At 61.9% G+C, this 25,576-nt stretch overlaps 2 protein-coding genes across 4 annotated transcripts; both read left to right on the forward strand.

Annotated features, from left to right (window-relative positions):
• Positions 1–300: 300 nt before the first annotated feature.
• Positions 301–5,438, forward strand: TEPSIN (TEPSIN adaptor related protein complex 4 accessory protein). The gene is made up of 13 exons (XM_074160230.1): positions 301–342; positions 536–608; positions 791–882; positions 1,011–1,104; positions 1,296–1,363; positions 1,519–1,597; positions 2,009–2,080; positions 2,640–2,846; positions 2,957–3,131; positions 3,436–3,549; positions 3,800–3,878; positions 4,021–4,155; positions 4,456–5,438. Exons 1-13 carry the CDS (start codon positions 301–303, stop codon positions 4,933–4,935), a joined length of 1,710 nt encoding a protein of 569 aa, XP_074016331.1. The 3' UTR covers positions 4,936–5,438.
• Positions 5,439–5,969: 531 nt separating this feature from the next.
• Positions 5,970–22,439, forward strand: CEP131 (centrosomal protein 131). 3 transcript variants are annotated; one of them, XM_074160047.1, is made up of 27 exons: positions 5,970–5,989; positions 7,523–7,721; positions 8,744–8,829; positions 9,601–9,715; positions 10,113–10,231; positions 10,754–10,867; positions 10,978–11,127; positions 11,510–11,627; positions 12,400–12,516; positions 13,524–13,692; positions 13,842–13,942; positions 14,059–14,241; positions 14,593–14,787; positions 14,906–15,043; positions 15,580–15,705; positions 15,806–15,922; positions 17,313–17,342; positions 18,455–18,557; positions 18,664–18,865; positions 19,137–19,244; positions 19,403–19,520; positions 19,694–19,768; positions 19,856–19,998; positions 20,301–20,478; positions 20,579–20,775; positions 22,030–22,090; positions 22,192–22,439. In XM_074160047.1, exons 2-27 carry the CDS (start codon positions 7,545–7,547, stop codon positions 22,264–22,266), a joined length of 3,315 nt encoding a protein of 1,104 aa, XP_074016148.1. In that variant the 5' UTR covers positions 5,970–5,989; positions 7,523–7,544; the 3' UTR covers positions 22,267–22,439. The 3 variants fall into 3 exon arrangements, with proteins under 3 accessions (XP_074016148.1, XP_074016150.1, XP_074016149.1); XM_074160049.1 differs by lacking the exon at positions 17,313–17,342 and having other exon boundaries at positions 14,596–14,787; positions 22,192–22,437; XM_074160048.1 differs by lacking the exon at positions 5,970–5,989 and having other exon boundaries at positions 7,366–7,721; positions 14,596–14,787.
• The last annotated feature ends 3,137 nt before the right edge of the window (positions 22,440–25,576 follow it).

Raw genomic sequence — 25,576 nt, forward strand, 5'->3', positions numbered from 1 at the left:
GGTTGGCCGAATCGGCCTGCCGAAAGCGCGGATTGGTCAGCCCCGTCGCGATCCCTTACTGATTGGTCGCTTGCCGCTGGCAGCTCCGATTGGCGGAGGTGCAGGTTGTTTACTTCCCGTCTCTCGCCCTTTTGCCGCCGGCGACAATCTTGTGAGCTACTTCCGCCAGGAGCTCCGCCCTCTCTCGCCGATGACTGGTCGAGCGGTAGCGTCTCGCACTCTCATTGGTCTGCGGCGTCTTCCGGGAGGCGGAGCCGTGAAGCCGCTTTCGAGCCGGGCAGGGCCGGCGCCGGCAGTGTCATGGCGGCGCCGCTGCGAGATCGGTTGAGTTTCCTGAGCCGGGTACGGGCCGGGCCGGGCCGGGCTGGGCCGGGGAGGGAAGGGGATGGGGGGGGGGGAGGCTTCCTGGAGGCGTGACGTCACTCCACCACCCGTGACGTCATCACCGCACCTTCCCCCCTTCTGTGCTGTCAGAGTCCGGGGCCCCTCGGCCTGGCCTCTCACCCTGTCCCTTCTCCTCCTCGTCCCCCTCCAGCTGCCGGTGCTGCTGAGGGCAACGGCCGACGACGACGTCCCCTGCCCCGGGTACCTGCTGGAGGAGATCGCCAGTATCCTTCTGGGGGTCCCAGGGACCGAGGGGGATGTCCCGGGGGTGGGGTGCGGGAGGCCGGTGGGGCTGAGCCGGGGGGGATGGAGGTACTGGTAACGGGGGGAGGGGGGGGGCTACGGACGCCCCTCAGCCCGGCTGCGGTCCCCGTGGGGGGAGCAGGATCCCTAACCCCCGCCCCAGAGATCTCCCACGAGTCGCCGGGCAGCGGCCAGTGCCTGCTGGAGTATCTCCTCAACCGGCTGCAGAGCAGCTCCTGCCACGTCAAGCTGAAGGTAGGGCTGGGGGGGAGAGGGGAGGGCAAGGGGGGCGGCTGTGGGGCTCCCCCGGGGTGGTGGGCATCGCCGGGGGCTGTTGGTGCAGCTGCGACTCGGCTTTTTCACCCCGAACCCTGTGTCCGCAGGTGCTGAAGATCCTGCTGCACACATGCACCCAGGGCTCCCCGCAGTTCGTCCTGCAGCTGAAGAGAAACGCCTGCTTTATCCGGGAGGCAGCAGGTAACGGGGTGAGGAGTGGGGGAGCTGGGGCCGGAGAGCGGGGAGCAGCCCTGTGTGGTGCTGGAGAACCCGACCTGGCTGCGGGGGCTGCTTCAGAGGCTGAGCACTGGCTGGGGCTGGGGTCCTGCCCCATCCTGCCTCGTGCCTGGGAGCCGAGTGTCCCCCAGCCCTCCCGAACTCATGCCTTGCAGTGTTCTCTGGGCCCCCAGACCCTCTCCATGGCAACAGCTTGAACCAGAAGGTCCGGGCAGCTGCGCAGGTGAGTTCCTGCCCTGTTCCCCCTGTACTGGGCAGACTCCTGGGCCTTGCCTGAGCTGGCAGGGCAGCTCTGCCTCCCAGACTCCCACCCTGGGGCCTGGCTGAGGTGTCCAGCACTCCCCAACTCTCTGCCCACACTGCTTTCTCTCTCGGCAGGACTTGGCCAGCGTTCTCTTTTCGGATGCACCGCTCCCCCAGCCTTCTGCGCTGCCTGCTCGTCCCCTGCTTCCCACAGGTAAGTGCTGGCAACGCTGGGACAGTCCTTTCAGCTGTAGCTGTGGGTGTGCAGAGGGTCTGTTGGCCAGGGGGGCTGTTGGGGGTGAGTACAAGGTGCCACAGGCCCCGGTGACAAGTGCCTGGCTGCTGCCCCTGCCCCCCTGCAGGCCCCAGCTCTGCTCACTGGAGATGTCCCGCAGCTCTGGCCAGAGCACGCTACAAGGTGCTGTGTCAGAGGGGAAAAATGTGCCCCTGGGAGCAGAGGGACAGGCTACCCTTAGCTCCCCTTCTTCTGTCGGTGCCCTGCCCTGCACCCCAGCTCCTCCGGCTGCCCCAGGCCCTCCCTTGTGCTTACGAGGAGGAGAAACAGCAGCAGAGGGGAACCCTGAATTCCTTTGCTCCCTCTGAACGGGCCTTGTGCCTCCCCCAGGCATGGGCTCCAGCCCTGGTCCCTGCGGCTCCTTGCAAGGATTTGGCTTCAGCGGTGAGAAAAGCGGTTCCGGTAAGTTCTGCCCTCGCCTGGTGCTGCCCCTTACCCCCTGTGGGTCCCCTGCTCAGTACTGCCCTGCCTGCGCGCCGCGGCACCCCAGCTCCAGGGGTCCTGCCTGGGGTTAGACCAGGCTCCCAGTGTTCGAAGACGTGTAACCTGGTTGCCAGGTCTCTCGGTGTTTCTCTCTCAGCGGGTGTTTCTCGGTGGCTCAGAGGAGACCCTGCTGCACCCTTTGCAGCTCTCCCCTTTCCTAAGCCGTCTGATGGCTATTGGGGCTGGTGGCATGGCTGTGGGGCTACCAGTGGGGTGCTCTGCCAGGTCCTTCCCTGCTGGGAGGTGTGACAGGGACGTGGGAAGCTGGCTTGTGCCCCATGGCTTGTAGCTCCCAGGTTTTCTTCACTCCCCTCATCCAGCCAGAAGTCCAGGCTGTGCCTGGAGCCTGGCTGCCAGGGCCACTCCTCTCTGCTGGCAGGTCCCTGCTGTCCCCTGTGACTCCCTGTGGAGCGGTGGGTGCCCAGGGACTGGGCTGGAGCTCTGTTGGGAAGCGCCTGACGCCCTGGCCTTTCCCCAGCTTCGACGGGGGAAGCCCTGCTCAGCACCATCCAGCGAGCGGCTGAAGCGGTGGCCCACGCTGTGCTCCCCTCCCCGGAGGGATCCCGGCCTCACCGCAGGGAGCTCCACGAGGACGCCTACCAGCCCGTGAGAGCCCCCTCTCCCACCAGGAGCGCGGTTGGGGCTGTGAAGCCACCAGTGGCCACTACAGCGCACAGCACCCGAGGTATGTCCCCCAGCCACTGGGCCGAGGTGGCCAGTGGCTGCTGGGGAGCCTGGCAGGGGTCCCTGTGAGGTACTGGGGGTCAGCACCTCTCCCTGCTGCTGTCCCTGCAGTGAGACACCAGCCGGGGCTGCCCGGGGGCGGCTGGGAGGAGGCAGACAGTGGGCACAGCTCCCAGGACTCCTCGCAGGGCAACGGCGAGTTGAGTCGCGCCTCAGACTCCTGCAGCAAATCGGGCAGCGACAGCCACTCCGGGGCCAGCCGGGAGCTGACTCACGTGGCCGAGAGGTGAGAACGGGGCCATGGGTTGCTCCCCTTCCCCCGGGACCTTCCAAGATGCTTCCCTTGACTCTAGGAACGGTGTCCTTGTTTTGCCACGCCATTAATTTGAGTCCTCTGGTGCTGCTGGGCTGGATTCCTCCCAGGGTGTTTGGCCTCCCAGCCTGGGCAGCCTGTGGGTGGGCAGAGCCACAGGCAGAGGAGCTAATCCAGGAGGGACTACTTGCTCACAGGAGGGTGGTGGGGTCTGCGCTGGGACCCCAGGACGGAGCAGGGCTGTCCCCTGTCCCCACCAAGGTATTTCCCCGAGCAGGGTGGATGCTGACAGCCTGGGCGACTGCGTGCGAGAGGTGAGCCTGGTGTCGGCGCTGACCCGTGGCGCCAGGGTCTTCCTCACCAGGGAGGAAGCACAGCAGTTTGTCAAGGAGTAAGTGCCCGAGGCAGATGCTCTCTGGGACCCGTGGGTGCTGTGGGGCCGGGCGGGGAGCTCTGTGGGGGCTTTGAGGGGCAGCCTGATCCCTTCTCACCCCCCTGGCTGCCTTTTCCCAGACCTCTGGGGCCAAAATGCTGCCAGGCAGGAGGGTTTGCCCGCTCCTGGGGCTCGGGGTGCTGCCTGCTCCTGGGGCTTGGGGTGCTGCGTGCAGCTGGCGCGGCTGTAACCCCTTCCCGTTGGCCAGGTGTGGGCTGCTGAACTGCGAGGTGGTGCTGGAGCTGCTCAGCCGGGCGCTGGAGGACCCCAGTGACAGCGTCCGCATGGTGAGTGCAGGACGGACAGTCCCCATGTGCCTGGGGTGGTGGGAGTCACAGGGTGGAGGGATGGGGGAAGAAGTGCCACCGAATTGGGGCGTTTCGGTGCCTATCCTGCCTGCCGGGCTCAGCCACGCTCTCCTCCCCGCAGAGGTCCATGTGTGCCATCTCCTCCCTCATGTGCTCCGACCTGCTCTCCCTGGATCAGATCTTCGCCGGGACTCGGCAGCACCTGCAGCAGCTCAGCCAAGGCAGCCCCGGCCCCGTCGCCAACCGAGCAACGAAGGTGACTTTTGGGACATCCCTGTGGCGTCTCACCGGGACAGGGGCTCCCAGGGATTGGCGTGCCCATCTTTGGGGACACCCAGCTCTTGGGAATGGTTCCATACATGTCCCAGAGGGGTGGGAATTGTCTGCCTCTCCCAGGAGTGGGGAGCATTGGGGGTGTGATGCTCCCTCCCCAGGAGACAAGGCTGAGCCATGGGAGGGGACACCGGGGCTGATCCCCGGCACTGGGAAAAGGTGACAGGGCCGAGCCCCCTTCCCAATGCCGCTCTCACTCCCGCTTATCCCACTCTTTTCCCAGATCCTGCGGCAGTTCGAGGCTCTCTGCAGAGGCCAGCCCTCCCCGAAGAGCGCCCGCCCGCACTCGGACCCCTCCGCCCTCACCGTGGGCTCAGCCCCGTGCACCGGGGACCTGCTGACGGACATCCCACCCCTGGCAGGCGAGAGCATCCTCACCCCCCTCAGCGCAGCCCCGCTCCCCGTGGCCACGACAGTCCACGGCGAGGAGCAAGGGGTGGAAGCGGAGACCCACGGGCAGCCCGGTGCCGCGGTGCCAGCCTGTCCCTGCGAGCAGGAGGCGGCGAGCAGGCTGGCAGGGGACACGGTGCCCTCCTGCAGCCTGTCCCTCTTTGCCGGCATGGAGCTGGTGGCCCGTCCCAGCGCCGTGCTCTGCCCGGACTCTCCGCCAGCAGAGCCGCGGACACTGTCCCAGCCCCAGGACAGGCAGATGGACGCAGAGGGCAGCCGGCAGCCATCGGCCTTCGCCTTCCTCAACATGTAGCTGCTGTTGGGCTCCCGGGGGGGCTGCGGGGACTTTGCCCTCCCTCCCTGCGGGGCCTGTTGTGCCGTCGCCCCATGGGGGCTATTCCATCGCCCTGCGCCAGGCTCGGTGGGTGTGGGGACCCCAGTCCTCCACAGCTGCCCCTACAGCACTCTGGGGAAAAGCAGAGGCAAGGGAAGGGGCTGCTGGGGGGCTGCCAAGGGGACACGGGGTGTGAAATGGCTGCAGGGGCCAGGGCTTTAATAAGATTATAATGTCCCTTTCACTGTCTTTTTTTGCCAAAAGCGGGGCTGGTGGCCCTGGCTCGGCTGGGCTGCGAGGGGGATGTGGGGGAGCCAGAGCTGAGATCTGCCAGTGCCTGCTGGGGCTGAGCTGGGGGGGTGGTTTGGGGACCCCGTGTCCCCAACCTCCCCCCTGCTTGGTGGCTGTGGGGCTGGGGCGGGAGAAGGCACTGTCCCCATTGGGGCCAGGACCCACCAATAAACCCCACACTCAGGTCTGGGAAACTTGTGACTTCTTCCTGCGCCGTTGCTGGAGCTTTCCCTACAGCTTCTTCCCTCTGCCCCACAGCTTCTCCCCCCCCTCCCCGCCCCACAGCTTCTCCCCCCTGCCCCATAGCTGGGCCTTCAATACAGCTCCCTCTGCCCATGTGGCCCGAGCCCCGCCCAGCCCCCGCCCTCCTCCCGCAGGCCCCGCCCCTCTCCCATTCTGGCCCCGCCTCTTGCCTTATCCCAATGACTCTTGCCTCCGTAGGCCACGCCCCCCTCCTCCAGGCACCGCCCCTCTTCTCTTATGGCCCCGCCTCTCGCGTCATCCCAATGGCTGTCCCTTCCCTAGCCCCCGCCCTAGCCCCGCCTCTCCCTCAAGCCACGCCCTCTCACTTTCTGGCCACGCCCTCCTCCTCAGGCCCCCGCCCCTTCTCCCCTCCCTCCTCCCACCCCTTTCTACGCCTCAACCAATCCCCGCTCTCCTCCTCGCCCCGCCCCTCCCTTCCGATTGGCTGCCTCCGCCGCCCACGCCCAATGGCTGGGGCGAGGCGGAGTACGCGGCGGCGGTAGGCTGCGCGCGAGCGAGCGCGGGGCGGCCTTGGTTGGGGGGGGGGGGAGAACCGGGAACAAGAAGGGGGCCTGCTCCGACGGGGGGGGACCGGGACGGGGGTACGGGGGGGGTCCCCGGGGCCCTTTGTAGGGGGGTGTGGAGCTGGGTGACGAGGGGACAGCGCTGAGGGGGAGGCCGGGGACTGGGTCCGGGGCTTTAGCCCTGGCCCCTGGCCTCACCCCAGGCCCCGGCCCTTCAGTAGGCCCTGGGGGGATGGTGGTGCAGGTCCTTCTCACCCTCCTCTAGGCCCTTCTCGGTGCTTGGAGTCCCTCACCCGTGTTGCCCCTCCTGCGTGGGGGTCCTGGGCCTGGGGTTCTGGGCAGGGAGGCTTGGGGGGCCTGGCCTTGGGACCTGGAAGGTGCTGGGCCTGAAGGGATCCTGGGGTGTTCTGTGCCTGGGAGCTTGGAGGCCGGGGCCTTGGGATTTTGGGGGGTCTGGGAGGGTCCTGGGGGGCTCCTGGGCTTTAGGGCTTGGCAGCCTGGGTGGCCCTGGGAACTTGGAGGTCAGGACCTGGGGGATCCTAGGCCTGGGCACTTGAGGGCCTGGGCATGGATCTGCAGCCTGGGCCTGGGTGTCCTGTGCCTTGATTCTGGGCCGGTGGCCTGTTTTCCTGGCGGTTTCCATCGAGAGCCTTTTGTTTACCTGGGTTGTGTGAGGCCAAGGCATTGCCAAGGTCTCCGGTGGAGGTTCAAGGAAGGGGTGAAACCAGACCTGCTGGGGGAAGCTTGGTTTAGGGATGGTTTGGGTAGCAGTGTGTAAATAAATAAAAAGATGTCACGGTGGTATTTGCTTGGGGACAGTGACAGCTCCTGGCTCAAAGCTGTGGCAGGAGGAAACGCAAAGGGGTAAAGCAGGGAATGTGTCACCTCCCAAGCTGGGAAGGGGGCTCAGCTCTCCCTGCACTCATGGAGAGGGCATGGCTGGTTCTGAACAGCCGCTCGGCAGAGATTGGGAGCGTGTGCGGGGGAAACAATCCCTCAGGAGCTGCCCACTTGCTTCTTCAGCGTCGCTGCCTGATGTAGGGTGCTGGGTGAGCTGAACCCCCAGCCTGAACAGAAGGGGCTCTTCTGGGCTCACGTGGTCTTCTGGCAGCCACTGTCTGTATAGAGTGAAAGAGCCTGGTGTGGGGAGCGGGGCTTTTCTCCTCTGTCTTAATCATCTGCTGGCTTTGACAAGAAGGCCCCAGCCCCTAAATGGGGCAGCAGGACGTGGGCTGGCTGGCCAGGGCATTAGATCAAAGCAGTGAGGAGACAGCTGCTGGTGCTGGGCACTGTGAGGAGTTTACCTGGAGCCTCTCCAGGCCTTGTGTTCAGGTTATTTGTCGTGTGGGAATACAGAGGAAAGTGTTTTGTCCCACTTGAAAATGGTTACGTCTCTGCGCTCTGGCATTTGTAGGACAAAGTTGGGGGCAGAGTGTGTGGTTTCCTTGCCGCACAAGGCTGAATGCGCTCTCTGTGCCTTCACTTCTCCGTCTGTGCTGTGCTTCCAGGGCTCCTTCTCTCTGCTCGAGCATGAAGAGCACCCGCAGCAGCTCCTCCTTCCAGGGTACCGGTTCTGGCAGCGTGGATCTGAGTCTGACAGGCCTCCCGGTGCCGGTCTCACGGCGCCCCAGCAGCGCCTCTCCCGCCAAGCACATGGCACGCTCCATCTCAGTCACCACCGACGGCAAACCGAAGAGGAACGCTCTGGTGAGTCCTGGGTGGGAGAGGTCCTTCATCCCTCCTGCTGCTCGGGGCAGGAGGTGCCTGTGTGTGGGCTGTGGGATGCCTCGATGCACACGTGCTCTGCTGGCTGTCTAACGCTGGGCTGCACTGATCCTGCAGGATGAGCTTTGAAACGCAGCCTGGGGCGGGAGGTGGCACTGGGGAGGGCCCTGGTTCCCACCAGGAGCATGCGGTGTGGCTGGGTGTTTATGGAGAGCAGCCACGCTGCCTTTGGGAGGGGAGAATCGGGCTGGTCCAGGTGCTACTCAGCGCTGCAGCGCCATGCTGTCTCTCCAAATCTGATCGTCCTCAATCATCGGCTGCTCGTTGGGTCCCTTCTCGACCCTTTAACGTATGCAGAAGGGCAAGCAGGGAAGCATCAGGCTTCACCCTTCCCTTCCTTGCCCAGAAACTCCCGAGTTCCTGGTATGTTCTGCTGTGTTGTTTTCAGGCCCACCCTGCTCGTTGCTGAGCACCCTGTATTCCCGCTGGGGTCAGGGGGAGTTCTGGACTCTTGAGGTCTTGCAAAGTGAGGGTGTTTTTGTTCTGTGAGTGGTTTTTTTTCAGCAGAGTGAACGAGCCCCAGGTACGTACAGGGCTCTGTTAAGATCCAGTAGCAGAGAGTCTCTGCCCTCTTTGCTGAGTAATCCCTGCTGTCTTGGCAGCCTTCCTCCGTGCTCATTCCCAGGGCAGGTAATGATCACAGCCCTCCTTGGCTGGGGAGCTCTCACAAACGAGCCCGTTCCTGCTGGCTCAGCAGCAGCGCAGAAGCCCGAGAGGGAGCGAGGTGTCATTGCTCTCTGCCTCAAGGAGAGGTTGGCAGCCGTGGGGATATCGGAAACATCGTGTCGGGGCTGCGTTGAAGGGGGTGGTGGGGTAGCACCGCCAGCAGTGCTATTTTAGGATGCCTGATTCACGGGGGAAGCCTGTCTAGGCCAGGCATCCCAGCTCCGCCTGCCCATGCTTCTCCTTAGCATCACTGCTGAATTTAGCTCTCTCCTCCGCAGGAAGATGCGGGATCCCGGGCGATGAACAACCTCCGGAGGTCCAACAGCACCACCCAGGTCAACCAGCAGGTGAACAGCACACACAGGTACAGCTCCAGCCACCAACACGTGTCCGTCTGTCCCGTGGATGGACCTGTGTGAAACCCCACCCGTCTGTCTGACCTCTCTTGTGCTGGGAGGGAACCAGAGCCTTTCAAAAACGTGCATTAAGCTCTGTCATACACATCAGGGGTTTTACCCTGGCCTTGGAAAGCCAAGGACGGGGTTTTTGTTTGGGTTTTCTTTGGAGGGGAGGTCACTTGATTAGCGTTTGGGGAAACAGAGTGTATTTCTGTGGCCGGGAAGCCTCTGTCACAAAAGACACTCAGTTTACTTCCAAGGGATGTGACCATTCAATTACACCAGCCCCTCCTGGACCCTCCAGACCGTAGCTGGACTGTGTTAGGAGAGGAAAAGTCCTTCTGTCTCCAGTGACCTCCTAGGGCTGCCTCTGAATCATGGTTTTCCGTTCTTTTGTTGCGCTGTGCCCATTCCTTTATATATTCTATTTCCATACGTCATGCTGAAATCTAAAGCTTTGTATAAAAACGAATCATTTGTGGATTCATGGCTGTGTAATGATTCTCTGTCCCTTTTCCCCTCTGTATTGCGATGGCAGGCGGTAGATGTGCCTCGGCTCTGTGCCGTGCGTGTTGTCAGAGTGCCCTGCCACGATCAGAGCGTGCTTCTCGCTGAAGCAGCCGGTGCGGGATGAGAACCCTGCTATCGCTGTCGCGTTGCCGCGTGTCTGCATGCAATATTAACTCTGGAACACGTGTTCTCTCCTCCTCTCTGCCTTCCCTGGATTCGGGCTAAAGCTCAGAGCAGACGGGAGACTTCCTGACCTTTTTTGAGAGCGGTTCTGGGGGAAGAAAGAAGCTGGCGAGTCTGAGCAAAACATCCCCAGAAAAGAAAACCACGTGGAACATCTTGGTGAGGACGGTGGCCTCCTGGGGCGGGTGGGCAAAGTTACTTCTGCCTGCCCGAGGGGTTGGCTGGGTTTGGTGGAGGAGTGGGAGCATTTCCCAAGACCTGAGGATCCGTGATGGCCAGGCTGGTCCTTCCTCAGCCTGTAGTCAAAGCTGACACAGTTTGAATGGCCAATGTGCTCTCCTGGTCCTCTAACCTTGATGCTTGTCTGTGGCCCAGGGCTTTTGGCCCATCACTTCCGTGCTTTTGCTGGAGGCAGGCAGAGGTGCAGGCAAAGCCTCGAGCTGTGGAACAGAGGTTTCTTGCGTGGGGGAGAAACTGGCTTGTGAAGGAAGAAGGTGGTGTTTGAGGACATGGGGTTGGTGCTTTCCTGCCCTTACTCCTGCTGGCTCTGTGACAGGACGATCAGCCGCGAGCGTTCCCGGGCCCCTCCGGCTCCCGTGGCGTTGAGCCACCAGTGAGCATGAAGAGGAAAGAAGCCACTGTGCTCCTGGCAGCCAACTTCACTGCCAACAACAGGTAGGAGCGGTGGTGCTTAACCAGAGCTGGGTGTTGGGAGGAACTACACTGAGAAAACACCTGGGCAGAGGAGGGGAGGCCAGTGCTCAGCCTCTGTCGGGCAACGGGGGACAAATGTGGGGCAGACTGATGACGGTGTGCCAGGCTGGCCGGGATGGGCTTGGAAGCTCCATAGGAGCTTGATGGGTGCATGGGAGAGGCTGCTCTTGCTCTAGGAAAGAGTAAAACGTAAACTCTTCAGGGCCAGCAGAGACTTAAGCCAAAGCTGCGTGTAGAATCGCCTGAAGAGCAGGCTGTTGGGTCTGCTCGGGGTCTGTCTGTGCGTCAGGGAACGGCTCCTGAGGAACAAGCTCTAGAGAGCTCCCGAGTCACTTGTGTTGCCCCGCCTGCTCCTTGCCTTGGGGACACTCTGGATGGTCATGGTTGGGTTGAGGGTTGCAACGCAGGGAACGTCCGTCGTCGGTGCACACCGTCCCCTTTGGCTTTACTAAGTCCTAACACCTTGTCTTCTCTCCACAAAAGAAGCAACAAGGGTGCGATGGGCAACTGTGTCACCACCATGGTGCACAACAACTACTCCACCACTGAGAAGGGTCCTGCTCCCAAAAGCTCCAACCAGGCACCCAGCTCCCTCAAGTAAGTGTGGTGAAGTCCTGGCTCGGAGGCTGGGCTGACCCCGTGCTCGTGTGCTGATGGGGCACGGGATAGGGCAGGATGGTGCCAAGTAGCTTCATCTTCTGCCTTAGCAATGTTGTCAAAGCCACCTCAAACGAGGACGGCGAAAGCAGCAGCTTTGTGAAGTCTCAGAAGAATTTCTCCAGCAACAACATCATGACCCGCAACAACAACAGCAGCCTGTCCCGGAGGAAGGAGGTGACGGAGGAGGAGGCAGAGAGGTGAGGAGGAGCTGGTGTGTGATGGCTGGTGGGAAGAGGGTGCCAGGCGGAGGGGTGAGCTCCAGGGGAGCTGATACAGGTTTGTTCCTGTCCTGTGGGGCTCCAGATTCAGGAAGGGCCCCTCTTTGTGCACCCTCAGTGGCTGATTTACCCTCCCTGTGACTCGCCTCTGTGCTGGGTGTTGTCCTCATCAAAGGCACAACTTCCTTCCACCCCAAAAGTCAGCCTGGGAAAGGGCCTCGTTGAGTCATGGTGTAGGGGGACAGTGGTCTCAGTGCCGTGGCGAGCAGCCTGCACTCTGCTGCGGCAGGATGGGGTGGTGCTGCCTGGCTGGTGGCCCAGGAGGATGTGGGGGCCACGCTGACCTTCCCTCTACCCGCAGGTTCATCCAGCGGGTGAACTTGGCCGCCGTCACCATCCAGCGTTGGTACCGACATCACTCGCAACGGCGCAGGGCGGGAGCAGCGGCTCTGGAGCGCTTGCTGGCTTCCAAAAGAGAGGTCAGTCCTGTCCACGGCCTCGTAGCACAGACCCTCAGGACACCCCGGTGTCCCGCTCGCCTCGCTGCCCAGGGAATTTGCATCCCTTTAGTCACCAGACCCTCCAACCAAGACCTGAGGAGACCTTGGCTTTGCATCTAGCCAGCTCCTTGTGGTCCAGGGAGCCGGGGAGGGTCCTGTCGCTGCAGAGATGTGTGGCCATGGAGGGGGGAAGTATGGCTTTGGTTCCAGAGTGGGGTTCAGGCCAGGAACCCCTGGGCTCGTCCCTGCACGGCTCTGCTCTACCAGCTGCCTGAGAGCAGGCAGATGTGTGGCAGTAGCAGCCCAAATCCTGCTGAATTCTTATTGTCTCAGACACGCTCGTGGCCAGAGGAGGGATACCCTGTCTCGGCTCATCGTAGCGAATCGGTAACGAGAGGCTCATTAAAGAGTGACGAGTCATCTGCAGCTATTTGTGTTTCTTTGTGTTTAATTATTTATCCCAATAACGAAGAGTACCATAACTCTTGCATGTGACAGTCTATTTTTAAGCCTCGTCTCCTTGGTGGTTTCAGACCCAGATGACTAATAATTACGTTTAGTTTCTAAAGAAAATAAGCTGTTCTAAAGTGGAGCTTTTTGGAGGACTCTTCACCTGCACGGAGGGGAGGACTGGGGGGATGGAAAGCCTGGGCATGGGGTGACCTCAGGTGGGGTGTGCCCTTTCCTTTTCTGCTGTGGGTGGTGGGTGCCGGAGAGCTCTCAGTAACGTTTTGACCCTCCTCTCTGGAAGGAAAGGCAGCAGCGGATGGAGGAAGGGAATATTCTGGATTTGCACGAGAGAAAGGATGAAGAACGGCGGAAAATCCGAGAGGAGAAGGCGCGTCTGGCCCGACGTGCTGCCATCCAGGTAGGGACAAGGCAAGGCCTGCTGGAGACCAGCTTGTTGGCATCTTCTTGTGAGACAGCCAGAAGGCCTCTCCTCTGCGTCTCTCGGGGCTTTGCGTGAAGCAAAATTAGAGCCAGCCTTGGAAATGGAGTGCTCCCTGCAGACATGGAGGTGCCATGGAGCAGTTTTCCGTTGTGCTCCTGCCAAGACTTGGCAGCTCATCCGGCGCTTGCGAAGACGGGGCTGATTTCGATCTAGTTCTCGGGGAAAGGGTGACCACATTGAAGCAGGGAGACTGTAACTGCAGCTCCTCAGAATGGCCGAGGACAAGTGTGCCCTGGGAAGGGGACCCTTCTCGGGAAGGGGGACCCTCCAGGGTGGGCAGGAAGCACCGCATCGTCTTCACCCTGTTCTTGCAGCTCCCTCTGCTCCTGGGGCACAGATGAGGGGCTGGCACAGACTATGGGGAGTTGCATGTTGGCTTGCAGTATAACTGAAGATCTTTTTTGTTTTTTTTAAAACGCCGATTTCTCTTTGCCCTAAATGGAATCATGTTTCATCGGGGGGGTCAGGGAGACACAGCAGTGAGCAGTAGGAGGATGGCAAAATGCTGCAACAGCCTTGCAAGCACGTGTTTGTGCCTTAAGTGACTTTCCAAACCTTGGCTAAGGCAGCCCCCCCGGGCACCGTGGCGTCGCTGTGCTGTGTGGTGCTCGGCCCGCAGGATTCGGAGGCCCTTTACGGAGCAGCAAAGGACACTGCACAGGGACATGCGAGCAGCCCCTGTTCACACATGGAGCTGTCAAGACCCTGGCGACCACCTCCCCTCTGCTCAGAGCAGCACAGAGCGGAGCTGTTGTTCCTGTGCATTCCCTTTCCCTAGGGTTGCCTTTGTTGACTCTTCAGCAGCACGTTTGTGGGTTGTTGCTGTCTCCCAAGCCCTTGTTAAGCACTTAAAGCAGTGCAGGTATGTGGCAAAGCACACCCTGTGCTGGGCCAGGACACTGATGGCTTGTCTGTCCCTACAGGAACTGCACCAGAAAAGGGCCCAAAAGGCTTTGGATGCAAAGCGCTTGGCAGAAGAAGAGCTTGCGCTGGTGAAGGAGAGCAGAAGGGTAGCAAAGAAGAAGCCTGCCAAACCTGCTTCTGCAAGGAACGTCAGTCCAGCCAGCAGTGTCACCAAAGCCAATAACGCTGGTGAGTCCCCTCTGCAGGTCTCCGATGCTTTCGGAGCAGTGTGTGACATGAGGGAGGAGGAGGAGGATGGAGGAGCGGTTCTCGCTCTGGGGAGCTGCTTCGAAGGGGCTGGTGGTTGCAAGTGCCTGAGAACAGTCTGGTTCCTGCAGAGGCCAATTTCCACCCAGTAGCTGCAGAGCCAGAAGAAAGCAGCCTCGCAGACCCTGGCTCCGTGCCCTCACGGGACCCTGGGGCAGAGGATGAGCTGCAGGTGAGTCTGGCTTTACCTCGTGGGGTTTCTGGCTGGGGCGGCTTTGGAGCCTTTGTTGACTTCTGGGGAGATCCGGCACACTCTTGTACTGCAAAGTGCATCGTCTTCTCCTCTAGGACGTGAGCTCCAGAGAGACGGGTGGCGAGGATCTGGAGACGGTGGTGACTGCTGTCAGCAGGGCTCAGTCCAAGGTCACCCTCAATGAGCTGCTGGACACGCTCAGGCTGTTGGAGGAAGAGCCGGAGCTGCTGCCTCCACCGAAGCTCTTCAAGAAGGACAGATATGCCTGGGTAGATGGGGTAAGCAGAGGGATGAGGCGACAGCTGCCTGGTGAGAGCAGGTTCTCCTGGGCTGCCTTCTCCCAGCGCTTGCTGGGTGGTGGAGGGTGAGAAACGCACTGGTTCACTGCCAGAGAAGGCAGCAGAGGGGTTTGGTGCAGCCAGGGAAGGGTTTGGTGCAGCCAGGGCTTGGGCATCCACAAGGAGGAGCAAAACCATGCGAGGGCTGTGGTGGGAATGGGGTCAGCACAGAGGATCAGGGCTGGTTACTGGGGTGCAGTGGGAGGACTGGGCTGCAGTGATGGAGAAGAGCCAGCACCTCTTCCTCCCGAGCCTTCCCCTGGATGCTCATTCCCAGCTGTGTCTGCCCAGCAGGAACCCAGCTCCAATTCCCTGACTGCTGATAACTTGGAGAAGTTTGGGAAGCTGAACCACTCCCCAGGAGTCCCCGAGGACGGGGCCCTGCTCTCAGAGGCCAAACTCCAAAGCATCATCAGTTTCCTGGATGAGATGGAGAAGTCGGAACAGGAGAGGCCCAGGTCGGCCGCCTCGGCAACGCAGCGGGAGGTGAGTGCTGAAGTGAGAGGTGGTTCAAGACCCTGGTGGGAAGGGTCTCCCCTCTCCTTGTCCTGGTTCCAGGTGGTCCTTTTCACCTTTTAATCATTTTTTTTCTCCGCTGTGGCAGGGTCTCCTCTCAGAAGAGGAGCTGGCTCACTTGGAGCACGCCTCGGCTGTTGCCACGGAGGTCACCAGCTCCATCATGAGGCTGAAGCTGGAAGTGGAGGAGAAGAAGCGAGCCATCAGCCTGCTGCAGACAGCCCTGGTGGGTGAGCCACATGTGCTTGCTTGCTGGGGAATGAAGACCAAGAGCCCTCAGCAGATGTTTCTGGGGACAGTGCCTTTGAAGCACGAGATCAGGGCTCTGCAAATAGGCTTTCCCATCTGTGTCTCCAGCAACAAAGTGCAGCGTTCCTGGAGCCAGTGGCTGCCAGGCACGCCACAGTCACTGTTAGCATGGGAAAAGCCTGCAAGGTCCTTCCTAGTCTGGTGTGGGCTTCACTCGGATTTCTCCTTCCTGCCCCTGTGATTTGAAAGGCATCCTCAAACTCCCGTCCCTGGTGCCTGGCTGATCCAGGAACCCTTGGTCAGGACCTGGACCGGACTTTCCGCTGTCCCACGGGGGATTTGGGTGTTCTTGTGGGGGCAGGAGGCCTGAGAACCAGGGACTTAGCTCTGTTCCTCCTTGTCTGGCCTGACAGTGCCTTCCCAGTTGGGTAGTTCTCTTCTGTACACATGGTGGAGCTGGTGTAACTTCTTCCTCTTAATGTCTTGTGTCTATCTCTTCCCTACACCCAAAAGGCTCAGCAGAGGGAACTGACTGTCCGGCATGTCAAACAGACAGAGGAGGAGCTCAGCCACCAGCTCAGGCTGCAGAGGGAGCAGTATGAGGCAGCTATCCAGAGGCATCTGACCTTCATTGACCAGGTGATCTCTCATCCCAACTCAGGCTGATGCTTCTGAAGCCAGAAGTGGAGGTGGCTCTACCCTGCCTGGCTGCCCCGTGCCTTTTCTTCACCCTGCCCAGCTCATCGATGACAAGAAGGCGCTGAGTGAGAAGTGCGAGGCTGTGGTAGCTGAGCTGAAACAAGTGGACCAGAAGTACGGCAAGAAGATCACCCAGATGCAGGAGCAGCATGAGCTGGTGAGGGGATAGGAAAGGTGGGGGGGGCCGGGAGAGGGGTCATGCCGTGGCCAGAGTTGGTTGGTTTTGCTCAAATGGGGCCTCTTCCCAGAGCAGTACAGTCTCTCTCACCTTGGTGGGGCCCGGTCGTTCTGGGGAGCCATTCTTTGTGCACAGAAGGTCCGTGTCACCTGCAGAGCTTTGGCCTGGCTCCCCAAGTGGCTGCTGTCCTCTGCTGCCCAAAGCCAGGTGCCTGGGACTAACCAAGAGACAGTGCCAGCTCCTGGGGGCTCTGCTCGGAAGGACCCTTCCCACACACGCTGCTGTCACCAGAGCTCTTCCCTGGCTGGGGGGTGACTGGAGGATCCTCCTTTGGCAGAGGGGAAAGCAGGTGCTGGCACAAACCTGAGGAATTTGTACTTGTGGCCATGTCCTCCTGAGCTGGGTGACTTCCAGCCCCCTTCGCAGGAGCAGGGATGCTCTCAGGGCTAAATGGGGACAAGATTATAAAGGAATATGGAATGTATAAGCGATAACAACAGCCCTCTGTGGGTTTTGCTGGGCTGTTGCCCTGACCAGCACCCAAACGCACCGAGGGTGTGCTGCCTGCTGGTGGGAGCTGGCTGGGGCCTTCCCTGGGGACCATGCAGAGAGCTCCCTCTCCCACAGACGGAGACAGCTCGGCTCACCCTGTGCCGGGCCTGGCAGGGAGGCAGCGCTGCTGGCTCGTAGCTCGGCCACGGGGCTCGTCCTGGCTCTGGACCTGGGTCCCTTCTCACCCTTGGCCTTGCAGCTGAGCTCATGTCCAGGGCTCTGGAGTGGGGAGGGCGTTTGGGCCAGTTTGAGCCTGTGCAGACAGAGACACCCTCGGGCAAACAAAGTGAAGGTTCGCTTGGCTCGCTGTGCCTGAATTTTGAGCCCAGCTGAGAGGAAGAAGCCAGGGCAGTATCACTGTGCTTGGTGCCTGGAGGGACCCCTTCCCGTGGAGGGATGGGGCTGGTTTTGCTGCTGCGGCCGGTGCAGGGCAGCAGCGGTGGGAACGGCCCAGGAACCCAGCTCTGCTCTGTGGCTCCTTCATTGTCCCTGTTCCCAGCTCTGCCATCCCTGCTTCCCCCGTGTGATGGGGGATGTTTGTCCCCGTGGGGGTCCCCTGGTCACCAGAGCAGGTTCCCACCCATGTGGCACGCTCCCTGACAGGGAGCCCCTGTCCCAGAGCTGTGATCCATGGGTGTGCTGCCGGGCCCTTGGCACATCTATATAACTGCCCTGTTGGGCTGTGCCCCCCCCTCACTCCCTGCCCCTCTGTCTCCCCTGTCCCTGGCTCCCATGTACACTCGGCTGTTTGGTTTTGCCTCTCCCCCATGGCTGCCATTCCCCTTCTCTCTCCATCCCCTCCTTTCTTTCTCCCCAGGTCTGGCGCACTTTGGGCCCCTTTTGCGAGGTAAATGTGGTCTTTGCTCTTTTGGTTTTTGTGCCTTGCCCTTCTGCTCTTGTGCCCTGACCTGTTCCAGCTCCGCAGGGCCCGCAGGCAGCGGGACTGGGCTGGGAGCTCCCCGCTCAGCAGCAGGGACAGCCCCGTGAAGGAGCCCCTTCACCCCATCTCCCCAGGCCACGGTCTCAGCTGCTGCCTTCAGGCTGTCTCCATCTTCCCGTGATGATTTTCCTGCCCTCTTTTTCCCCTTAAGAGCTAGTCCCGGGCTGTGCAGGCAGCCCCCTGCTACTCCCCACCCCTCTTTGCTTCTCCTCTGGAACTGTGACATGTCCCCACGTCCTGCACGTGGTCATCATCTGCCCCTTCCGAAACGGAGCCGTTTCTGGCCAGGCTGGGCTCTCTGTTGGCCAGTGCCTTTCTCACCCGAAACCCCAGCACGGAAGTATGTGTTCGAGTGCTTCGACCGGCTTTTGCCGATGGGAGCGCTGGGAAGAGCTCCGTGGGCAGCAGGGCCTGGGTGTTTCTTCAGCTTCTTTGCTGGAGAGGAGGGTGGAGGAGGTAAACGCAGGCAGGGGAGGAAGCGAGAGCAGCGGCTGTGCAGCCTCCGAGTGTTTGAAGAGTTCTGGGGTGCTACAGGAGCGTGGTCTGCACCCTGCACTGCTGTCTGTCTGTCCTCCTGCTTGGAGGGTCTTCCATGCCAGGGAGAGGGAAGGCTGGAGAAGAAAGCAGCTTCACACATGACCCCATGTCTCTGACAGATGGACTGACCTACATGCAAGGACCATCAGCAGCCCCAGTTCCCCCCTCCTCTCTGTGGGTGCTCTCATGTCTCAGCCAGCGAGTGCTTTCCCAAGGGTTTTGCTTTTTCTCCCCGCTGTGCTCAAGGTCTGTGGGGCCGCAGCAGCCCCATCCTGTGAGAGAGAGGAGAAGGCACTGGGAGAAGTCCGACTGCTTCTCCGGACTGGGAGAACGTGCCTGGCTGGGGCTGTGCGAGTTCTCTGTGCGCAGCTCAGACCATCTGCTCTTCCCTGCATTTTCCTTCTCAGCAGCCGGGCTCCCAGGCTGACAGGGGTCTTCTCCCCTAGTTTGTCTCTGAAGTTTTCCCATTTGCTTCCGAACAGGAGATTAAGAAACTGAAGGAACTGATGAGCGCAACCGAGAAAATCAAGCGGGAGAAGTGGATTGATGAGAAAACCAAAAAGATCAAAGAAATCACCGTGAAAGGTACGGGTATGGAGCCTCCTTGCCAGCTGCCCAGGGCCAAGGGCACCGGTGTTGGGGTCAGGAGAGCCCCATAGCCAAGCGTTGACTGTCCTTCCCGCTGCCCCAGGGCTGGAGCCGGAGATCCAGAAGCTTATCGCCAAGCACAGGCAGGACATCAAGAAGCTGAAGATGCTTCACGAGGCTGAGCTGCTGCAGTCAGACGAGCGGGCTGCCCAGCGCTACGGCCGGCAGGCGGAGGAGCTGCGGGACTTGCTGGAGCGGGAGAAGGAGGAGCAGAGCCAGCGGGAGAGGGAGCTGGCTCGGCAGCGGTACGTCATCACGGAGGGAGGCTTGAGGGTGATTTGGGGCTCACGGTGTGGGGGTGTCCACCACCCACGTGCCGGTGGGTTCACAGTATTCACAGCAGTTAATATCCATGGGGAGCAGCCCCTTTCTTTCCACCAGCCTGAGGTTGGAGATGCTGTGGTGAACTAGGGGCATCATCCAGAGTCAGACCAGCCCCTGGTTGGCAGTGGGAGGGATGGGATGGAATGGTGGAGGGGGATGAAAGCCCAAAACCAGGCACGCTCTGCCCCGCAGGTGTGAGCAGCAGCTGGAGCAGGAGGAGCAGGCGCTGCAGCAGCAGCGACGCCGGCTCTACGCGGAGGTGGCCGAGGAGAAGGAGCGGCTCAGCCAGCAAGCGGCCAGGTGAGAGGGCTAGCAGCCAGGCCCTCGTGGTGGCCAAGGGCTGGAGGCACCTCTGAGCTTGGGAGTGGTGGAGCTGGTGCTCGAAGTGGAGCAGCCCGAGGAGGGGGTGGTGAGGCTGGGCCGGCACTGATGTTGGGAGCTGTGGTCTGTGCGGGCAGGCAGAGAGCGGAGGCGGAGGAGCTGCGGCGGCAGCTGGAGGCCAGCAGCTCGGCCCTCACCAGGGCGCTGAAGGAGGAGTACACAAAGGAGAAGGAGGAGCAGGAGAGGCGGCATCAGGTCTGGTTTTCCCCTCACTTCTGGGCCCTGGATTGCCATTTTGGGGTGCGAGCAGTCCAGTCCCCCAGCACAGTGGCTGCGGTGACTGGTGCTGGCACCACTGAGCCCCGTGTCCCACTGGGGCGATGCCAGGGCTGCTGGAGCTGAGTGTTTGTCTTCTTGTCTCCCCGCAGGCAGAAGTGAAGGTGCTGAAGGACCGGCTGGAGATGGAGAAGCAGGCCTGGGAGGCAAACTACATGAAGAAGGAGGTATCAGCAAAGGCTGCCCTTCTCCAAAGGGTGCCACCCTCTGCCTTGGGGGGCAATCGAGGCAACATTTGCCATCTCTGTCCTCAGGAAGCCTGGCTGCTCTCCCGGGAGCGGGAGCTGCGGGAAGAGATGAGGAAGGAGAGAGACAAAGAGATCGAGTTGGTGATCCAGCGCCTGGAGGCCGACATGTCCTCGGCCAAGGAAGAGTGCGAGAGGGCAGCAGAGAACAGGTAAGGGGGGAGAGGGAGGAGGGAGCCTGGGAGTCCCAGCTCCTCATGGGCTGGTCCCTGTCCCCTGAGCCCTGTGGTCCCTCCAGTGAGCTCTGGATGCTGCAGCTTGCAGCTGTGAGCAGTGTTAGTGCAGGAGGGAGAGACTTGCAGGGGTGAAGTTTACATCTCACTGAGGAAACAGCCGTGGGTTTCCCATGGGGCAGATCCCTCCCTTTCTGCTGCGTCGTGGTCCCTCCTGCAGCATGAAGGCGGCTGGGGATGGTCCCCGCTGAGCCAGGCTGCCTGTCCTTCCCTCCCGTTAGGATTAAGAGGATCCGAGACAAGTACGAGGTAGAGCTCCAGGAGCTGGAGAGGTCTGAGCGGAAGCTGCAGGAGCGCTGCAACGAGCTGAAGGGGCGGCTGGCAGAGCTGGAAGGGGAGAGCATTCGTCTGCAGGGCCTGCTGAAGCACAAGGAGCAGGAGGTGGAGGAGATCCAGAAGGTGGGTGAGCTCTCCCTGCTTCGTGTCCTGCCTGGCTCCGTTCCCCTGCATTGCCCTGTGCCTGTCTGTGCCTTGATGTCACCTCCCTGCCCTGCTGCAGGTGAGGGACCAGCTGGTCCAGGAGCGGAGCGGCCTGGCAGAAGTGATCCGGCAAGAGTTCACCGACAGGCTGGTGGGGACGCAGGAGGAGAACAAGCAGCTAAAGGCAGAGATGGTGGCGATGAGAGCCCGGCAGCGCCTGGAGCTGGACAGGGTAGTGCGGGAGAAGGACAAAGAGCTGGAGGAGGTTCACAGGAGGTGAGGCTGCCTGGGTGCAGAGCTGGGGCTGCGGGTGAAGAGCTGGCCCGGGGGCATTGAGGCAGAGCGTGTCCGCAGTGCTGCATCCTAAGGCATGGCTTCCAGTCCTGTCAGGGTGAAATGGGCAGCAGGGTCTCACCCGAGGCTGGCTGCCTGCTCAGCTGCTGTGAATCCACTGGCCTTTGTGACTTGTAGCCTGTTGTGTCATCCTGTCCCTGGGGCTGCTCCTTTGCGGGCCCAGAGGACACGGGGTGGGCAGCTGGAGCAGTGTGAGAGCTGCTGCCAGGAGGGACCAGGGGTGCCCAGCTCCCTCTGTGGTGCCTCCCTGGCACCGTGGAGGTTGAGGGCAGCTTGACATCCCCAAAATGTGCTGGGGACCCCGGCTGTTGGCTTCACAGCACCCCGAAACCTGGTTTGCAGGGAGCAGGGGCTGTGCTTGTCCTCGGAGCTCTGGCGCTGCAGGGCTGTGCTGTGGGGCTGTGCCGTGGGGCTCAGCTCCATCCTGTGCTCAGTGGGGAGCCGGTGCTGGGAGCCAGGCTCAGCATCAGGCAGGGATGTGAGGCTTCCTCTTCCCTGGAGTCTGCCTGCGGGGGAGGCATTTTGCGAGTGAAAGGAGAATGAGAACGGGAAGTGAATTGTCCCCTGCGGGAGCTCTTTCTGTGTGGGGCAGAGCCCTGTGCAATGGGTTCCAGCGTGGGGCAGAACTTTCCCTCCTGTGGGGGTCTGTACAGGGCTGCTCACCCCCAGCTGTAAAGAAAGGCTGTTGTTTGAGCACACGGAGCTCGCTGGCTTTCCTGGATCCTGCTGAGCGATTCCCACTCACTCTGAGAGCCCGGATCATACCCTGAGTATGAGATAATGAAGAATCTCCTTTCCCCTTCCGTCCCTTACGTACAGCCTGGCAAAGGTTGAAACGCAGAAGGTCTGGTGCTCTGAGAGCTGTGGCAGCAACCGTGGGCTTGAGAAATGGGAAGAAACTTAAAATCCCCTCCCTGTGGTCCTGTTAATTAATTAAGTCTTGTGAAGCTCATGTCCCCTTCTTCCTGTAGCTGACTTGATCCAAACTACATAATGCTCAGCAAGGGAATAAAGGTGCTTTTAGCAGCACCCAGAGACCAGAGTTGATGCTCTTTGGCTTGTTGTGGTGTGCTGGGTGGGGGGAGAGGGGCTGAAATTGCCCCCCCCCCCCGGGGCATGGGGGCCAGCCTAGTGTTTGGGGCTGGGGTCCTCAAGTCTCTCTGTCTGTCTGTTCAGGGTGAAGACAGCGGTGGCGAGGAAGGAGGAGAGCGTGAGCAGCCTTCGGAAGCAGTACGAGGTGAGTGAGGGGGGTGGCCAGCTCTGACCCCCCCCTGCCCCTTGGGCTGCAGCTCTGCCCTGGGGCGCAGCCAGCTCTGCCTCCCCTCTGCTCCCTTGCAGGCGGCCGTGCAGAGGGCAGAGCGCCTGGAAGCCCTGCTCGAGCAGCAACGAAAGCAGCTGCTGGCCAACAACTGACCATGCTGCCGGGGGGGCTGTGGGGGGAGCGGACACCCCTGAGCGTGGGGCTGGGGTCAGGCTCTCCCTGCCCTCCTTCTACCCTGGTTTTTCACAGCCTGGTCCCGGTGCCGTGGGCCCTGATGGGGCGTTCGGTGGTTGGGTTTTAGCAATAAATCTGCGCTGGTTTCTACAGCTGTTCCTGTGCCGTCTGTGTCCCCTGGGGGACAGGGGGGGGGTCTCTGTCCCACCACTGGCATCCACCACTTCTTTCTCTTCGCTGCTGGATTTGCCCCTCCCCGTGCGTATCGGTGCTGGGGCACGAGCTGCTCTTCCTTGTGGTGCGAATGAGTGACAGACCCTCCTGACCCCGTGTTCCTGCATCCCCTGACTTTCCCCATGGTGGGACCTGCAGGTCATGGCTGAGCTGGGGGACAGAAACCTCCCAGGAGGAGATTTTGAGGTCAGGGGCTGTGCTGAGCTCCCCTCACTCCCACCTTGGGCAAGGGATGGGTGGAGGTGGGTGCTGTCAGCCTGCAGCCCCACCACGTGGGTGCTGGCTCTCAGATGGTGCCCAGCGCCCCCTTCTAAAACAAAATATCCGTGATGGCGCGGGGAGGCACGGCCAGGGCAGGATGAGATCCCGCAGCCTCTGCTACCTGCAAATCTCTCGGCACCCCCTGACAGTGACGGGAAATGCCTGGGCTGGGCCGGCGGCATCTGTTTCCTCTCGGCAGGGAGCGTGCGACTGCTCCTCTGCAGCCTTTTCCCTCCGAGGAGGCCAGGGCTCGGTGCGGGGGACGAGCAGATGTTTGCTCATTGTGGTCCCAGGATGTTTCCCACCCCTCCTGTGCTCGGCTGGTGGGGGGTGGGACACGGCAGCGCTGCTGGAGCCCCCCTTCTTTCCGGGGAGAAGCGGTTGGGGAAACCCCACCACGATGTGAAGCTGCGGGGAGAGGAGCTCGGCTGCTTCTTGGCACTGGCATTTGTCCTGGTGTGGCCTCCTGGCTGTGGCTTCCTGGGGGATGCCGTCCCAAGGCACCCATGGATGCCATGGACCCACGAAAGCCCCTTACTCTGCCCGTGTGGGAGCACGAGCGGCTCCTCCAGCCCAGGGGTGCTGCTGGCTGGGGCAGAGGGCGGCCGGGTCCTTTCCCTTCACCGAGCTGCCCCTCTCGTCCCTCGGAACAAGCCACGAGGGCAGGGAAGAGGGTGCAGCCCCCTTTTGCCGGGAAAGGCCAGGCACCGCGTGTGTTTCCACTGTTGTTGCTTTTTTAACCACCGTTTCCTGAGCACCACTTCCGTCCTCCGCCCTGCGCAGCCTCCGCTTGGGCCACCCAGAGCCTTCTGCCGGCGCCTCCTGCCCCGACCCAGGGCTGCCCCGGGTGGGTGCTGCAACTTGCTGCGCTTAAATTGATTAATCATGCAAAATCTGACGTGGGAGAAGAGGGCATCAGCCCCCTCCCTGCCCATCCCGGGGCGCTTGTACCTGTCCCCAGCCCTGTTGACCCACGTGTAGGGATGGCAGCACCCCGTGCCCCATCCGGCACCCCTGGCTGTGGGGTGGGCACCCCTGCACCGTCCCACAGGTGCCCCGTGTGCCTGGCCCTGTGCCCGCAGCCTCTCCCGGGGCTCCGTCCTCCGGCATCTTCCCAGCCCTGCCCCTCCCCGGCATCGCCCAGGCTAATTTCTAGGCCAGTGCCCGGTTCAGGCATGAATAAATCAGCGCCGTTGCATAAGCGGGGATGCAGATTTTCACCGGATGGCTGCCTGCGCCCTGCTGCTGCTGCGCCACCGCTGGACCCCCATCTCCCCACACCCCGGGGGCTTCCCCTGGGACTGGGGCCCTCGGCCACATGGCACAAGCACTGTCCCCGCCGGCCAAGGCTGTTGGTGGCCGTGCGGCTGTCACAGGCTCTACCAAAGATCCCCAATTAAGGAGCCCCCCCCTCTCCCCCCGCCCCGGGATTAGGCGGGATGAACGGAGCCCGTTGCCCGCCGGGGAGCCCCACCGCTGCGCTGGGAAGGAGGTCAGGAGCGCAGGGTGCTTTTGGCAGCCGCCGCGCAGAGATCGCGGCTCAATCTGGTGTCTGCCCGGCGGGGGATTAGCCGCGGCCCCAGACAAATCAGCTGAGAAGCCGGAGCAAGTTGGCAGGATCCGTGCGGGGTAATCTCCCCTGCTAATTGGGGCGAGCGTGCTGCTCGCCTGCCCGAGATGCGGCTGCTGGGCTGAGGAGGGGACGCCGGTGCCGCTGGTGCCACGTTGTGCCTCTCGCCAGGCGCGGGGCTCTGCCCAGCGTGGGACAGTCCCCACTGCTCAGGGCTGCACCCCAGGTGGTGCCTGGGGGGGGGTGGTCCTTGCTGGGGCTTTTGGCCTCAATTCTCCTTTGGGATCTTCTCTTTCATGGCCGTGTCAGGAAACTGCGAGGAACCAGGGAGAGGGGAGGGCGGCTGGGGCTCAGGGTGGGCGCAGGGGCAGTGGGTTTGGGGGACCCTGACGCTGCTCAGCCTTGCTCCCAGTTGTGTCAAACAGAGCTGCTGGGGCTGTCGCCTGGGCAAGGAGGGTACCTGGGCACGGGGCTGCTGTGCACGGGGTCCTGGCTGAGCTGGGGGTCTCAGGTCTCCCCAGGGAGGGACACACACCATCCCATCCCTGACTTCATCCTCATCCTCATGCTCCATCCCTGTCCTTATCCCATCCCCAGCCCACCCATGTTCTTGTCCTCTTCCCCATCCCATCCTCATCTCCATCCTCATCCCTATCCCATGCCATCCCAGTCCTCATCCCCATCCCATCCCACCCTGGGCATGGGCTGTGCTGGGCTCCTCCATGCTGGGAGGGAAGGGACGCTGGGCGCTGGGGCTGCCTCCGCAGGGAACTGCCCTGGCACCCCCAAAATCCAGCAGCCGGGTGATTTCATCCCCTCCCACTCACCAAAGCCACCAGCAGCAGGAAGGCCTTGAGCTCATCATCCTCTCTCCTCGCACCCGGCTGTGTGTGCTCCAGGGTGCCCAGGATGGGTGGGTGCCCAGTGGGGGCTGCGGGACAGGCGGGTGGGTGCCAGTGAGGGCTCTGCGCAGCCGCCCACCCCCACCTGCATCCAGCCTCGCCGTGACTCAGCCAGCACCAGCTCAGCCACACGAGAGGAGCGGGGCTGACCGTGCAAATCCCCCCGGTGGCGTGTGGCTGCCCCCTCCCCACGGCACCACGGCTGCTCCGGTGGGTGCGGATGCCACTGCAAGCTCCAAGAGAGCCCAAATTCCCCCCATCCCCCAGCTGCTAGGTGCCGTGCCGGGTTTACTCAGCTGCTTTGAGGCCTGGGAAGGCGTA

This window comes from Numenius arquata, chromosome 17 (assembly GCF_964106895.1).
Source record: "Numenius arquata chromosome 17, bNumArq3.hap1.1, whole genome shotgun sequence".
Lineage (NCBI taxonomy): Eukaryota > Metazoa > Chordata > Aves > Charadriiformes > Scolopacidae > Numenius > Numenius arquata.

What these genes read in the sequence shown, in the direction of transcription:
- TEPSIN (XM_074160230.1), top strand. Translation starts at nt 301, where the DNA reads ATGGCGGCGCCGCTGCGAGATCGGTTGAGTTTCCTGAGCCGG. An exon ending in CTGACTCACGTGGCCGAGAG is followed by an intron (nt 3,132 to 3,435) that starts GTGAGAACGGGG and finishes TTCCCCGAGCAG; the next exon opens with GGTGGATGCTGACAGCCTGG. An exon ending in CCAGTGACAGCGTCCGCATG is followed by an intron (nt 3,879 to 4,020) that starts GTGAGTGCAGGA and finishes TCCTCCCCGCAG; the next exon opens with AGGTCCATGTGTGCCATCTC.
- CEP131 (XM_074160047.1), top strand. Translation starts at nt 7,545, where the DNA reads ATGAAGAGCACCCGCAGCAGCTCCTCCTTCCAGGGTACCGGTTCTGGC. An exon ending in CACCAAAGCCAATAACGCTG is followed by an intron (nt 13,693 to 13,841) that starts GTGAGTCCCCTC and finishes TGGTTCCTGCAG; the next exon opens with AGGCCAATTTCCACCCAGTA. An exon ending in GATATGCCTGGGTAGATGGG is followed by an intron (nt 14,242 to 14,592) that starts GTAAGCAGAGGG and finishes GTGTCTGCCCAG; the next exon opens with CAGGAACCCAGCTCCAATTC.